We start from the raw sequence: 15,953 nt of genomic DNA, 5'->3' as shown, positions 1-15,953 counted from the left end.
TAAATTTCACATCACGCAGGGACGAGTCACGTGACGTTAGAAACGTAAATATCCATCAGGAGAGAAAATCTTCTGGTCGCCCACCTCGAGAGAAAGAGAGATGAGACTGATGATAAATAAACTAACAGTCGAGGATGCAGGTATCGTCAGTTCTAAGCCAATAGGATTCACTTCATCATGGACTACACAATTCCCAGCATGCTTTTCATGCAGAGTGGGTTATAGTCAGGGTTCGAGTTGGGAAGCACCACAGTAACGTACAGGAGGTGATGATTTTAGTTTGTTGGTTGGTTTGTCAGCACGATTACACAAAAACTAGCCCATCAACTTGGGCTGTGGTTCTGGATAAAGAGACGGAGCCAGGAATGTTTTGTACTCAGTTTCTTGAACATTAAGTTATTCAACATTTCGTGAACAATGTCTGGATCTCTGTGACAAAGCACAGGTGAATTTAGGTGGACATGTGCTATACTAAAACCTGCCGAGGGCCCAACAGACCCCTTCATCGTCTTCAGCAGCACTTTGAAGGACCTCAGTGTCCAACGTTGGCCGTTTCATTATTTGATAACACCTTCAGGAGTTTATTCTGTAAAATGGCTAAACACCAGGACCTGACAGAGTCGGGTCAGTGCCGCTAAACGAAGCCGCTCTGTCTGAAGCTGCTTCACCTCACGTGCACTTAAACGCATCACACTGGACCACGTTTCACCGTCAGGTCCAAACCCTGTTGCTCTAAAACAGAAGGCTGTTTTTCTCAGCCTTCGGAGAAATTACGCCGAGGTCTGAGAAATCTCTACAGTGTCCACAGCCTGGTCCATATACACTGAACCAGAACCTGCCACGCTCACATTCATACATCGCTCTCAGCTGCAACCCGTCCAGCAGAGCAGGAATGCAAAAAGAAAAACATGGTGAAACCGCCGTGTTTCGCTGCCACAAACTCTGTACATCCAGACTGTAAACTAAGCTAACGTTAAAGTTGTTATTTCATGCTTCATGCCCAATTTATCACAGCAGCTGGGGCAAAAAGTTTGTGTTGTCCACATATTTCATAAACCAAACATGTGTTTTCCACTGCAGTTTGTGGTGCAGCAGGGGAAGAGAAGGGAATGTCATATTTCCACTGTGGGAAACGTATGGTGAGGTAAACTTCAGCCACTTTGTCACCGAGCAGAAAACCAGCTGACGGAGCAGACGAGCTCTGAAACAGGACATGTTTCTGATCCTACCTGGTGCCGCCTGCATCTCCATCAGACCTCCTGCTGCGATGAGAGCCTCCAAGATCCTGACGTGATGCTCCGGGTTCACGTCCGCACTGCCGACACAAACAAACCGCGGTCAGATCACAAAGCACATATGAAGAAGACACGGTGCCGCTCGGGAATATAGCTTTTAATGAGTTTACTTGATCATCTGTCTGGTCAGAGACAAACAGAGACAGAGGCACAAACCTTCACCTTCACCTCAGAAGATGCTGAAACAACGCACCAGTCACACCAGTGGATGTCTTCAGGGACAGTTTGGGACTTTTGCAGCTATTTTTCACGTGAACATGGTGACCAAAGCAGGTATTTCGAGCCAAACCATGATGTTTTTCTATCCCCAACCAAGTGGTTTTTGTGTCTTAACCTAACAAGTTCACAAACACAGCAGTCAGCACGAAAAAAATCAACCTAAAGAAAGTTTTAACGCGTATCGTTCTGCAGAAACGTAACTTAGCTCACATGTATTCTGACCTCTGGGTTGGTTGAGGGGTCCTGTTTCTGAAGAAGGTTATCATCACAGTTTCCTCCACTACAGTTAATATGAGAGAGCTGATATCTGACCTAACACATGCAGGCACGAGGCAGTTCTGGAGTCGAATGCCAGGACTCTCTGTGAATATTACCAAGCTGGTGAGATACTGAAGGGTGCTAGAGAGCAACATGTAGAAGAGATAAATCAGGACTTCTGGAGAAAACGGAGTGAAATTCTCAAAGAGTTCTTGAAAGACCTGCTGCTTTATCATCATCACAGCAAACTCTGATGAAGCAGGAGAAGTTTCTCGTACATCAGACCTGTTGCAAGAGTTTCAGTGCAGTAGAGTTCCGCAGCTCAATGATGATCATTACTGCGGGACTCTGCTGCACTCGGTAATCGACTCACAGGACTTCCCCACAACAAGGAAGGCTTCTCGGGTGGTGAGTTTCGTTTATATTTTCCGACAAATACGGCAACGATATCAAATGTTAGATGCCCCGGACTATGTGCTGAGACCCTATTTGTACTGTTGCTGAAGTTTGGTGCTGTTCTGAGCATTATTTGTGGCTTTTTGGTGGCGGTTTATATTTGGATCCATTTACTGCAGTGTATTGTTGTCGTGTGGTCGTTTCTGAGGATGCTAAAACTACGTTAGCTAGCAGGTCTGCTAACTTGATCTCTGGAGAGGGAGTCTAACACAGTTTCACCGTGATTTAGAACATGGATTAAACTTACACCGGAATATCCCTTTAAGGACGAGACACACTCAACCTCAAAAATGACCCCTGGATGTCACGTGGATCTCGACAGTGATCAGAAGATCAATTAAGAAACATCTACTGTCTTCTTCATGCATCTCTGTTCATGCACTCGTCAGTGAGAGCGCTGTGGCACCTCGGTCCTTTTATTCTGTTCTTGAACAGCAGGAAAACTGTTGCGAGGCTGAAAACAAACTGCCCTGATGGTGTGGTAACACAAGAGCACAAGATAAATAACCTGAATTTTGCCAAACAGCGCTGCAGTAAACGCCCCAGCATGTGAGAAAACGTGTGACCATCTAAACACTTGCAGATTGCAGCGAGTTCTCCCAAACTATCAGGAATGTATAAACATTTCCACACGCAGTGCACTAACATGGGAGCTGGCTGTAATAGCATGGCATGCTATGAAACGCCGCTCTGGTCTTCATCCTCCCGTCGTGCACGTCAGAGGTGAATTTGGTTGATCAGGATTTGCAAACAATCGCTGCTTCTGACTCACCGACTGCCTCCGCTACGCCACAAGGAGAAATTCCTCTGTAATTTCTGGAAAAACAGACGAGGCGAGCTTGCACAGGGTACTGAGAAACAAAACAATACCATTAGCCTCGTTAATGCCGCTCGCTCAGCGCTCAGACATCCAGCGCTTTGACTGCAGGATGTTGATGTTACAGCTGAGCCAGATATGATGTTGGAGCTCCTGCTGCACACGGTTTGATTAAGATTGTCCTGATCCAACAATGAAGACGCTGGAATAGAGACAAGTTGGATTTGAGCAGTGTTGATTCTGTGGATGGAGTTTAATGAGTGCTTCTTTCAGCGTCCAGGAAGTTCCTTTAGTTCTCTGGCTGATTCACAAAAGCAGAATCAGATGGAAATACCCTCCGTGCCCACACGCTGCGGGAGTTTACGCAGGAGAAGTGACTGTGATTGGAATAATCAACCGGTTTTATGCAAGAAATGGAAAGAGAGAAAAAGAAACGGTTGCTAAATGTCGTTTCACAGCTGGATGGAAATCACCTCTCACATCTTTCTTTCATGCTTCATTTCCATGTTTTGATTCGCGCTCAGGTTTTAGATAATTCTGTAAGCACCATGAAACATACAAAATTAGATGTGCAAAGACGATAATCTACAAGACAATTAGACTTTTTAACTCCAATTGAGGACGTGATGATGATTCAGCCACACGCCTGAAGAAGATGCGTTTAACTCCTGCAGTCTGTTGCGTATGCTGCTGATAGTGAGCTGAAGCTAAAAAACGCACTTTGAATTAACCCGATAAAACATTCAACAGCTGTAATCAGCTCGCTCTCTGATTCTGGGTCAGTTCTGGATGAATGTGACTGGTGTTTGATTTCTTTCTCAGCATTCTGAATCGTCTGCAGTTCGTCTGGTTTCTGACTCTGATCGGCTTCATTCCTCCGAAGCTTCGGCAGCTAACAGCAGCTAACAGCAGCTTAGCTTGTGTTTCATGTGAGATTAAAGAGACAGCTGAGTGTTTCTGTGGTTAGTTTCAGCAGTCCATTAACTAATAATGGGGGCTGAAGCTTCAGTCATGTTGCTATGGTTACCTGCGTTTCAATACACCTTGAACATTGATGAAGAATAAAGGTTGAAACATGTTTTGCCTGCCAAGAAAACACAGTGGAGGGTGAAGCCTGCGTACCTGAGAGCAGAGTGCTTGAAGACGGCCTCGGCGAAGGCCTGACCCAGCAGCCGGGGCCCGGTCTGACTGAGCTGGCTGACCCGGGCCAGGTGTCTGCTCAGGTGGACCAGGAGCTGGTGGTTGGCCTGAGGGATGCTGGGAGACTCCAGGATCCTCTTCAGCCTCTCCCCGCACTCCTCCACACTCTGACTCTCTGCAAGACAAAGACAACAGCAGAGCGGGATCTTCAGAGCGGGTTCTCCAGAACTTCATCCCTGCCGACCCACTTCTTTAAAGAGTGAGCCTTGTGAGCGGTCCTGAGAGGAGACGACCTGTGCATCATCACAGCCAACAAAGCTGAGAACCAGACACCTGCAGTGGAGTCACACCGCCGGATCTTTTTAAAGGGCGCCTACAAACATTTTCACGTTTTTGTGTCTTTTTTTAACGACCTAAACGTGGATTTTAAACCAAACCACGATGCTCTCCTGACCCGGACCAGTGAAACCCATCCAGAACATCAGCACAGCGCTGAGACAAGAGAGAAGCAGAACATTCAACCTAAACAAACGTAAAGTTGCAACATAAAGAGTTTAAACTTTAACTTTTTATTCATTTACTCTGCAGATGACAGAAAAACAAGAGCACATGTTTTAAAGGACGCCACAAATTCACGTCCTGTAATCCCACACAGCATTTTGTTTCCCGTGAGAGTAAGAATTCAGTGTGAATCAGTTTCCCCTTCTGGATCCAAACATCCTGTTAGAAGTAGATCAAACAAATTAAACCTCGCTGCATCATTAAATGTCCAGTAATCAAAGAGAGACGGAGGTGCGTCTCCGCTCCTGGTGAACATCTGATCGGACGCTCTGGACGCCGCGTGCAGATCTCATACGCACATCAAAAGATCTTGAAGTGAACACAGAGCAGACGATCCTGCTGCGCTGCACCTCCATCCACATCCACCCGAGCATGTAGCCGACCGCGAGCCGGCTTTGAGGAGATCTACGGCCTTGGCAGGACATCAGTGATTTGAATTCAGACCCAGCTGCTAGCCAGCTAGCCTGACAGACGCTATGGAGAAAATCACGGGGGTTTGGTGCACGAATGCTTGTAAAACCGACACAGCGGGAGGCGGCGCAGGGGATAATACAACTCCTTTTTTGTATTAGCCGGGGTTCAGACAATGGGCCGTGTTTGAAGAGGACCAGACGTATTGACGGGCGCGCTCACCACAGGCCTCTTTACCACTGCAAACAAGCTGCACACAAGAAAACATCTGTGCCGGAGCTCGCTGTGAGCCGGGTTTATGACGGGGGAGCTCAGCGGGAGAGCTCGGATCTGCCACTGAACACCAGAATCATCAGGTCCATTTATCTCCGTCTGAATCTGTGAGTCTGTCAGCTGCAGGTTTATACTGCCAGTCTGAGCTCATCGTGAAGTTTGTCCTTGGAAGAGACTGAACGGTAAAAATAAAGTCAGAGTTTCTAAACTAAAACTAATTACTAATTGTGTGAAGCTGTTATGAAGTAATTAAAACACCAACAGGAGGACTCGTTCAGTCTGAGGATGTGTTCGCCTCCTTCTCCCTGAAAACACCGTCGTCCATGTTGTCACAGTTGCCAGGCAACAACTAAAGTTACTGCTCGACACACAACTGGATCACAGCTCGCCGTACAACTTTGATTTGACTATTCTGTGTGACTGCTCAGTGAAATGTCTCCGCTGCTCTCTATTCATTAATAAAACTCGCTCTTTGCTCAGCAGCGACAAAAGTTTCTCTCCATAAAGATTAGAGTGAGTGATGTGATGTGATGTTGCTGCCTGTGAAAACTCGACATTTTCTTATTCTGCCTCACAGTGACGGCTGTTAAATAACTGAGCAACAGGGGACTTTTATTGTGAAGACTTTACAGGAAATTAGATGTGTTTGTTGTTGAACTGCTGAAGCCTTGTTGGCTGCCGTCCTTCATCATCAACAAGCAGAAAGACGTACAGGAAGTGTGATTTCAAAGGAAAACAATCTAAACAGTCTTTTATTTTGAATTAAAACAAAGTTCAGAAAGGAGACACTCACCAACACAAACTGTGACATTTCAAAATAAAGGCGTATCTTAATGCTGGCGGTGATGTGAACTGATGTTTTCACTTTGGATCACTGATCACTGAATCAATATATCGATCCTGATCGCTACAACTCTAGTAAAGATTTGGTGTAAAACTGATGTTTAAAGAAAGGTTTAAATATAATCTACATAAAAATGGATTCTTGTCTTTTGTGTGTTTTTAATAATTCATGTTTTGAAAGTACGTCACGTTCGGCAGCCTGTGAGGTCTGAATGTGTCTGTGAACTGTTTCACTGCTTGAGAATTAAACCTCATCATGATAAACTCAAACATAAGGACGTTTTAGATCTGCAGCTTCAGGATTACGTGCTTCATGTAATCGTTGCTCAGACAGACGTGTGAAACTCTTCCCAGCAGAGTCACGGTGAACTCTTCTGTCTCTGCTGCCAGCCGCAGTTCATAAAGACGTCTGCTGATAATAATCTGAACACAGGAGCGGACTGAGCCTCGCCCGACACGTGAGCAGGACGTATCGAGTGATTTGTGCGATGCAGCGCTCTACATGTGTACATGTTATATCAGAATGCTGATATGTATTGATCGATGGTGGGAGGTATTAGTGTATTTGGCCTTCTGTGCAGGAACTAAAGTGTTCACATCGATCCCAATAACACAGAGTGCCGACAGAGCAGCCGGACGGACCGACACGGCGGCTGACTGCAGATCTGACAGCCGGCTGATTGGACGGATGATGAAGTGGCTGTAACACACACGTTTAAAACACCCAGCGCGAGGAAAGAAATTAAAATATCCTTTAATGTTTGCTGTGTTTCACAGCAGCACGATGTCCTCCATGGAGCAAATGTCTCAACAGACTGCAGCTACAATACAGAGACAAGATGATTTCTAACGTGAAATATAAATATACGAGCTCCACGCATCATATATATCTGCTGATGTGTGTCCATGCTGGGAGCTGCTGCCCACAGGTCAAAGGTCAACAGACGGACAGAGAGGAGAGGTCAGAAGGTTCAGAGGGAAAAACTTCAAGTTTCCAGCAGCTTCGTTTAAAAACCATTAGCGTGTTTACGCAGCGTGAGCGTGTGAAGCTTTTACAATGTGGGCGGGACGACGTGACGAAGGTCAGGAGGTCGAAACCTGAAACACTTTTAACTGATCAGATGTTTCATTTTTTGGTACTTTTGTTGTTTGATACTTTTACCGAGCGTGAAGAAGACGATCGGTACGTTTTCAGCTTCCTGGCTCAGGCTCCTGTTATATATACGTTTGTTTTTTTGCTTAAATACACATGTACCGATATTTAAAACAGCAAATAGTGTAAAATCCTGCACCACAACATCTCGTGAAATGTCTAAATGAATCACCAACGATGACTTCTGCTGTTTCATTCAGTAGATTTCAGAGCCTGTCACAGTGAAAAGACTCTGATGATAAAAGCCTTCAGAGCTTTTACTCACTGCTTCCTTCTTCTGACGGTCACAACGTTCCCCGAAGTTTTGTTTGAAATCAAACACGTGTTGGTGACGGCGGAACGAATCCTTGAGCAGCTTCTTTGTCCAACCTGCTTTTGAGTTTTACTTTCTGTATCTAATGTCATTACAGAACCGTCTCTGTCACGACTTCAGCACTCAAAAAATCATTTCTGTTTCTTTTCTCTCTTTCTCTTCCAGCTTCACCTGCAGAGACACGAGGAATAGTTTCATAGAATGTTCTATTGAACTACTCTGTGTCTCTGTTATATTCTGGGCTTTGAGTGATTTTTAAAACGGGCCTTGAGCTCCAGGATTGTAAAAGAAGCGGAACAACTGATGCACACAGTGAACGAGGTGACGTTATCTGACATGAAGAACCTCTCACAGCTTTCAGATGAAAATAAACTGACCCACAAAAGAGTTTTTTCTATTGTACTTCAAGTAAAACGAATATAACATTTACACAAAAACATTCACCGAAAATGTTGAAACTCTGATATTTTAGTAGCGTGGGACGACCAGCGCAGATCAGGGACATCTGAGGTGAGCGTGTGTGTGTGTGTGTGTGTGTGTGAGCGTGTGTGTGTGTGTGTGTGTGTGTAGGTGTGTGTGTGTGTGTGTGTGTGAGTGTGTGTGTGTGTGTGTGTGTGTGTTAGGTGGGCAGGTGGGAGGTGATGGATGGCTGACAATCTGCTGCAGTCTGATGGAGGTCATGGAAGTCACCTCTCTCTGTCTGACCACTGCTGATCATAGACACACACACACACACACACACACACACACACACACACAGTCTCTGTTATTATAGATTGTGTTTGACCCTGCTGGTCAATAGAGGTCAAGGCTGGAGAGGGAACTTGGCCCCGTCCATCTGTCCCCCCAGGACTGGACGACTGGACAGTGGGGGGTTGAAAACGTCGTCATCACTCGACTGTTTTAACACAATAGGAAAAAAAATACATGTCTTTTTTCAGCTTCTTATCTTAGACGAGGAACACTTCTCCTCACATGATCTCAGCAGTGACAGTGATGAACAGACGTGATGTTGTTTCTCGTCTCTTTGTCGGAGCGACGCTCGTACGAACGCTGACGACATCCAGTGTCGCTGGTCTGGATGTGAGATCCACTCGGAGAACGACGTCTGCCAAGTAAGTTCAAATTAATTGCATTACAACAATTCCATTAGATGCATCCAATCAGACGACCACAGGAATTAGGTCAGTCGTTACATTAACCCGTCTTAAGTTACAGGAACATCCTGTTAAAATAATGGACTTAAAATGCTGCAATTTCAGCGCGCAGGTGGATGATTGGTTAAGAGAACATGACACCGGAGCCGGAGGACCTTTGCTGCATGTCACACTCCCCCATCTCACATTTACTGTCTATCCATTGTCATATAAAGGTGTCTATCCCTGAAAGAAATCTTAAAAAACATAAAATGCTGCAATTTCAGGTGCCGGTTCTCCAAACTGTCCAGCAGGAGCAGAGTTCTGTGACTGGCCAGCAGGATTATGTCTCAGGAATCATTTCAGGTCAAGTGATGGAGAAATTAAAGGATGAGAAGAAATAAAAATAAAGGTTAGCAGCCATGCTGGAGGTTTAAGAGACTGAAGTGTTGTTTGATGGTCGTCAGTGTGTCCGGGTGTTCTGGATGGATCTCCATGATCACCTGCTTTTTGTCTTTGGCGCCAGCAGCAGTTTAAAAGTGTTTTGTTGTCTGATACTTTAAACCAGAAAACTCTCCCATCAGCCTCAGCTGTGCTTCATCTTTAATGCTAACCAGCGAACATTAGCACTTTTTCATTCAACGTTCTTTGTTGACGATTCTGTTTTCTTTTATTTTGAAAATTGAACGGATGCTCTGTGTCCTTCCTGTCTGGCTCGATCTGCTCGGTGCAGCTTTTGACGCGGCTCGTCCTGAAAACGCGGCGTGGTGTGCGAGCTGGGAGCGGCGAGCATCGTCGAGCACGGTCACGATCACGTCTGGCCGCCGCCGTGTCGTGGCCAGAACGTGACGCAGATGTGACCAGTGGAATCTGGTAGTTAAGACTGGTAACAATGACCACAGAGCCGCGAGATCACCCTGAGTGTCTTGGTTACAGGCGTGGTCGCTTCAAAAAAGCCTCGGGGAAGCCCGTCAGGCAAAACATCCCGCTGGACACAGCCGGGCAATCAAAGGAAATCAGTGGAAACAGCAGCGCAACTCCGCTCCTCCAGCTGAAACTTGGCAATACTTTAACCTTTAAAAACCACGAGGAGAACTGTAAGGACACACCGGACTGGATCTGGATCGACCTCTTCGTCGTATTAGCTACAGACGATCTGAGGAGCCAAATTCGGGTTGAGTGCACAAACAATTTGTACTTTTGGGCTTGTAGAATTTGTACAAAAACAGGCAAATTACATTTGGAATGAAACAAGGAGCAATAACACAGAACATGTGAGTTGATCAGACTGATGATCGGATCCTTATAATCCCGTAAACACACGGGTCGGGTCGGTGCTGCTGCATCAGCGTCTTCCTGCCGAGGCTCCAGATGGACAGCGGTCAGTCTCACACGGCCAGCTGGCCTTTATCCTCACAGACCACGACCTCGCTGAGACCATTAGGGTTAACTAACTCTCGCAAAACTAATGAATGAGAAAAGACAGGGAGAGGATCAAAAAAGGCATGAGGGGAGGGAGGAGGAGGGGGGAGGGGGGAGGAGGAGGAGGAGCAATGAATAAAAAAGACAGAGGGCCGAGGGGAGGAAGGCCTCAGATTCAATTATTAAGATTAGTGACTCAGCGAGCGAAGACAGACGGAGGACGAGAGACGTGAACTACGACTCTTACACTTAGAAAACACAAATATCTTTAAACTTCCTGCTGACGTCCAAAATCACATCCAGCCTCACATCCACACGTGACGGCGGGCGTCTCCGTCCTCACGGCTCTCTTTAGAAAAAGCTGGGAGTAATAAAAAAGCTGAGAAATGGCACCGCCCTCATAACGAGAGGCCGCTGTGGTCAGGATGCTGCAGGAACAGACGAGAGGAGGATTACAAGAGGATTACATCCATCTGATGACAGCCAATGTAACTGTTCTGTTACGGAAAAAACCCAACAGAACCAAGATCCTCCTGAAAAACACACTGATTGGACTCACGTCACACCGCAGCTACATTCTGATATCTTAGTTTAGCTTCTAAATTTCACATTCAAATGGAAATTTTGCCTTTTTGTTTCCCACCTTTAAAGACTGAATGATATGAAGAAGAAGTTTTGTGTGAGGATGATGATTCTGGTCCCAGTGGCAGGGAGGGAGGGAGGGAGAGAGGGAGGGAGGAAGGGAGGGAAGGAGGGAGGGAGGGAGGGAAGGAAGGAGGGAGGGAGAGAGGGAGGGAGGGAGGGAAGGATGGAGAGAGGGAGAGAGGGAGGAGGAAGGGAGGAAGGAGGAGGGAGGGAGGGAGGGAGGGAGAGAGGGAGGGAGAGAGAGAGGGAGGAAGGGAGGGAAGGAGGGAGGGAGGGAGGGAGGAGAGAGGGAGGGAAGGATGGAGGGAGGGAAGGAGGGAGGGAGGGAGAGAGGGAGGGAGGAAGGGAGGGAAGGAGGGAGGGAGGGAAGGAGGGGAGGGAGGAAGGATGGAGGGAGGGAGAGAGGGAGGGAGAGAGAGAGGGAGGGAAGGGAGGGAAGGATGGAGGGAGGGAAGGAGGGAGGGAGGGAGAGAGGGAGGGAGGAGAGAGAGGGAAGGAAGGGAGGGGAAGAGGAGGGAGGGGAGGGAGGGAGAGGAGAGGAGGGAGGGAGGAAGGGGAGGGAAGGAGGGAGGGAGGGAAGGAGGGAGGGAGGGAAGGATGGAGGGAGGGAGAGAGGGAGGGGAGAGAGAGAGGGAGGAAGGGAGGGAAGGATGGAGGGAGGGGAAGGAGGGAGGGAGGGGAGAGGGAGGGAGAGAGAGAGAGAGGGAGGGAAGGATGGAGGGAGAGAGAGGGAGGGAGGGAGGGAGGGAGGGAAGGAGGGAGGAGGGAGAGAGAGAAGGGAGGGAAGGAGGGAGGGAGGGAAGGAGGAGAGAGGGAGGGAGAGAGAGAGAGAGGGAGGGAAGGATGGAGAGAGGGAGGGAGAGAGAGAGAGAGGGAGGGAAGGATGGAGGGAGGGAGGGAGGGAGGAGGGAGAGAGAGAGAGGGAGGGAGGGATGGAAGGGAGGGAAGGATGGAGGGAGGGAAGGATGGAGGGAGGGAGAGAGGGAGGGAGAGAGAGAGAGGGAGGGAGGGATGGAGGGAGGGAAGGATGGAGGGAGGGAGAGAGGGAGGGAGAGAGAGATGGAGGGAGGGAGGGAGGGAGGGAAGGATGGAGGGAGGGAGAGAGGGAGGGAGAGAGAGATGGAGGGAGGGAGGGAGGGAGGGAAGGATGGAGGGAGGGAGGGAGGGAGGGAGGAAGAGAGGAGGATGGAGGGAGGGAGGGAGGGAGAGAGGGATGGAGGGAGGGAGGGAGGGAGGGATGGATGGAGGGAGGGAGGGAGGGAGGGAGGGATGGAGGGAGGGAGGGAGGGAGGGAGGGAGGGATGGAGGGAGGGAGGGAGGGAGGGATGGATGGAGGGAGGGAGGGATGGAGGGAGGGAGGGATGGAGGGAGGGAGGGAGGGAGGGAGGGATGGAGGGAGGGAGGGTTGAGAAGGTATTTTGAAATCCCTTCCACCTTTATTTCTACCAGATTATGGGAATTTCCCACAATGAGCTGCTGCCTGGAAAAAGCGAGCGCAGACGAAACACGTGAGAGGATGACTCGTCTCCCAGAGAGCGAGACAGCCAGAGGACAGGTAGCAAAATAAAAAGGAATGAGGGGATTTTAACTGTTACAACATCCACAGATCAGGGATCAGACTCCTGCAGGACAGACACAAACCAGCTTTATATCAGGCACATTTAACTGATCCCATCCATGTGGATTTAATAACAAAGACCGAGACCGCTGAGCTGAGACTGATTCCTCTCAACATGGCAGACGAGGCTTCGAATCGATGAACTTTACCTTGAAAATAAACTGGATATTTTAATTTAGAAATAAAACACTGAGCTGGAGTTACGTTCAACCGCAACCGTGACCGTGAACAATGCGGTCGGTCCTCGCCAACAAAAACCAGGAATGAGAGGAGATCAGGACGGATTAGAGAAGAACACGGTGACAGCAAGACGGATCAACAACAAGAGAAAACATCACGTTTCCTCCACCTCGCTTTCTGCAGCAGGCACGGTCGCTGCGTCCAGAAAACAAGTGATTCAAAGTCGTCACCTCTGGATTCAGTTTGAACATTTCTGTGTCTGATAACAGTGACACCAGACGGACGGACGTGTCAGTCGGTGGTCGCAGAAACGACCCGTCCTGCACAGAAACAGCACCAGGACGAGTGAGGACACGAGAAGTTCTCACTCATTAAAAAAGTCGAGACTTTTAGGTCTACAATTTAGGAAGTTTAGGAAACGATCAGGGTTTAAATCGGCCGTGAGTTCAGGTGAGAAACTAGTGATTCAGTTAAACACTTTGACTTTTGGAAGGCAGGTCAGTGGACAGGAGCAAAACACTGAGTCACGGTGTTTAACACTGGTAGCTGGAACATGTGGAAATGTTTCATTTCAACCAATTATTATTTGATCCTTCTTTTCTTCCTCTGCTTCTACAGACCAGCCTCCCCTGCTGGACGTCCTGCGTTTGACCGACCCGACCAGACTTCACGCTCGCACCAGAGGAGCGTCTCAAGAAGTATATATAAGAATATGTGCAGCTATGCTCAGAGGAAGAGAGGAATACTTCAGCTTTATTTTAGTTCAGCTGAATTGTTTTATAATATAATATCGACATCCCTAAATAACAAGTTCGGTTTCAGCGAGCTTGACCTCAGACAACCTGCGCAAAATACTTGCTGCATCCTTTTAAAGTGGTTGATCCCGACTTAAAATGTTTCCATGAATAAGTAAAATAAAAAAGGGCTGTCACTTAACGGGACGAGCACCAGGAGAGAGAGAGAGAGAGAGAGGAAAGCACTTACATAATTGAGGGGGTTTTCGGATGGAGATCATGTCGGGGAGCTTAGCCCAGAAATATTTTGGGAGAAAAGGCTGCAGGGAACTTCCTGCGAGCTCAGACGACGCCTCCGCCTCGACCGACACACACAACACACACTCATCCGTCTGTACGTCCGTCTCATCGCCTTTGACTCGCTTTTACTTCCACACAGCAGCACGCACGCCACCCGGGCCGAGCGTGAAACACAGAATGTCAAGGTAGGGTTCATCAAAAATAGATAGGAGTGAGAGTCCTTAAAAGCAGGAGGGAGCGGGTCCTGCTGGGCGAGGTGGGCGGCAGGTGAAAGGGTGAACAAACAGGTCAGCTGTGCAGAAACCCAGAGAAACAGGGAGAAGCTGGCAGCGACGCGTCTCAGCTCCCAGTTTGTTTTTATATAATCCACAGCTGTCGGGAGATTAGAGGAAGTTTGATGCTGACGAGAGGGAACAGCCTCGTCGTCTTTACATCCAGATATGGCAGGAATCTGTCAGGTGTGACGAGTGTCGGCACTCATGCCAAGTGACAGTGAGGCACAAAGAAAAAGAAAAGAAACCCAGCCGGGGCTCAGATTGAGCTGCAGAGCTGAAGCCTGCAGTGCGTGAGACTGTGGAGCAGATGACTGAGGATGCAGCTGCAGGCCTGAACTCACACCAGCCGTGGAAACGCTGCTTAAAGCTGCACCAGAACCAAAACCTGAGACTTTATCTGGGTCAGGGTCGTGTTTGGCTTCAGAAAAGTTTCCCAAAACTCAACATGATTGCTTCCCAGCGCAGAAATAAGAACGGGTTCATTCAAATAATGACAAACTTTGGGGATGTCTGCTGAACAATGACGACGTCTACAGTGAAACATCACGATGGACGGTGACATCTTTGTTTAAGTTTCCCCTCGGTGCTGTCGAGTCTCCAGCTGTCTCACCCTGCAGAGGAAGCTAGCTCCTGTTACCACGACATACTTAGCTTTGTTTAGCCTTGCATGCATAAAACAATGTTGGCCGACTAGCCAAGGAAGCTAAGCTAAGCTAACAGTGTAAACAGCAGCTGAGTTCACCTAACTGAGCTGGTTTAATACAGAGACAGTTTGTTCATGCAGCAACACACTTCTTCTCATTTCCTCTCCACACATCACAAACAACAACAACTTTCTGCCATACAGACGATGACATCACTCATCAGCCTGATTCAAAAGAAGGAAGAGGTTTTTGCAGTAACATTTATGTCCACAGAGAGAGTCCCGATCACTCTGAACCACCGCGGATCAGCATTTCATCAGTTTTATTCACTTTAACACATTTCAGTCAGGGTTGACATCCGTGCACCACACTGTACCTTGAGCAGTGTAGACCAGCTCGCTGTAGACGGTGGCGGGGATGATCGGGGCGGGCAGATCCTGCAGGAAACCTCTGAGAGCGTCAGTCAGAGGAACCACGTCGTACTGATCCAGATCTGCTGAGAATGGATCTGAAAGCACAAAAGACAGATGGGATGAGAGGTGAGTAGAGGTCTTTATGTTAGTTACATATTCATTGTGCTCATGTTTCACTGAGAAGGAACTGAAATGAATCACTGTGGAGAGCGTGAAGCCACAGTGAAGCCACCTAACAGTCTGTGGACTGTTCTGAAGCCTGGTGCGGGTGAGAAGGTGGATCTGGGAAGATGTGGATCAGAACCAAAAGACACGCCGTGGTAGCAACACAAGACGGCCCACGCCCCAAAGTAAACCCTGCTGCATCATCTGTTTTACTCTATATAATGTACAGAAGTGAACATCGTGCTGCGCTGAAGAAGACTTGAAACTAGAGGTTGATATTGGATATTGATCTTGACGATAGCAGCACCGTGTTTCCTTTAAAATAGTGTCTGGGGCAACTTGTTTTCGGGCCGTGGCATTGAGATGGCTCCAGTAAAGCTAACAGCTGCTCGCTGGCTTCTGTTAGCGAACGCAGTCACTTGCCAGTTTCAGCGTGTAAGTTTAAAGCTTGGAGGTCGTCGCTGGTTCACAGGGGTTATAAAAGAGTGCAGGTGGAAGGTGGAGGAGGGGATGAACGGTCTACACCTGGTCGGTCAGACTCGGTCAGTGTGTCACTTCTCACGGTCGGATGTTTCTGGGAAAAAGGGGGATAAAGTCGCTCGGCAACAGATAAGAAAGATGCTGAGATGTCGAACTCATAAAGAGAACTCGCACATCCGTCCATAGACAAAACAACAGATAG

The 15,953-nt window shown here is 47.9% G+C and overlaps 1 protein-coding gene across 1 annotated transcript in view; it reads right to left on the bottom strand.

Annotated features, from left to right (window-relative positions):
• Positions 1-15,953, bottom strand: part of pik3r3b (phosphoinositide-3-kinase, regulatory subunit 3b (gamma)) — a 143,276-nt gene that overhangs the window by 57,989 nt on the left and 69,334 nt on the right. Inside the window, exons 5-7 of the mRNA XM_030432407.1 lie at positions 15,070-15,201; positions 4,168-4,360; positions 1,230-1,315 (exon numbers count right to left, since the gene is read on the bottom strand). Coding sequence (XP_030288267.1) covers positions 1,230-1,315; positions 4,168-4,360; positions 15,070-15,201 — 411 coding nt within the window. The remainder of the gene's footprint in view (positions 1-1,229; positions 1,316-4,167; positions 4,361-15,069; positions 15,202-15,953) is intronic.

Source organism: Sparus aurata, chromosome 11 (genome assembly GCF_900880675.1).
Source record: "Sparus aurata chromosome 11, fSpaAur1.1, whole genome shotgun sequence".
Taxonomy (NCBI): Eukaryota; Metazoa; Chordata; class Actinopteri; order Spariformes; family Sparidae; genus Sparus; species Sparus aurata.
Note: the sequence above shows the minus strand (reverse complement) of the source record. Positions and strands in the feature narration are given on the sequence as shown.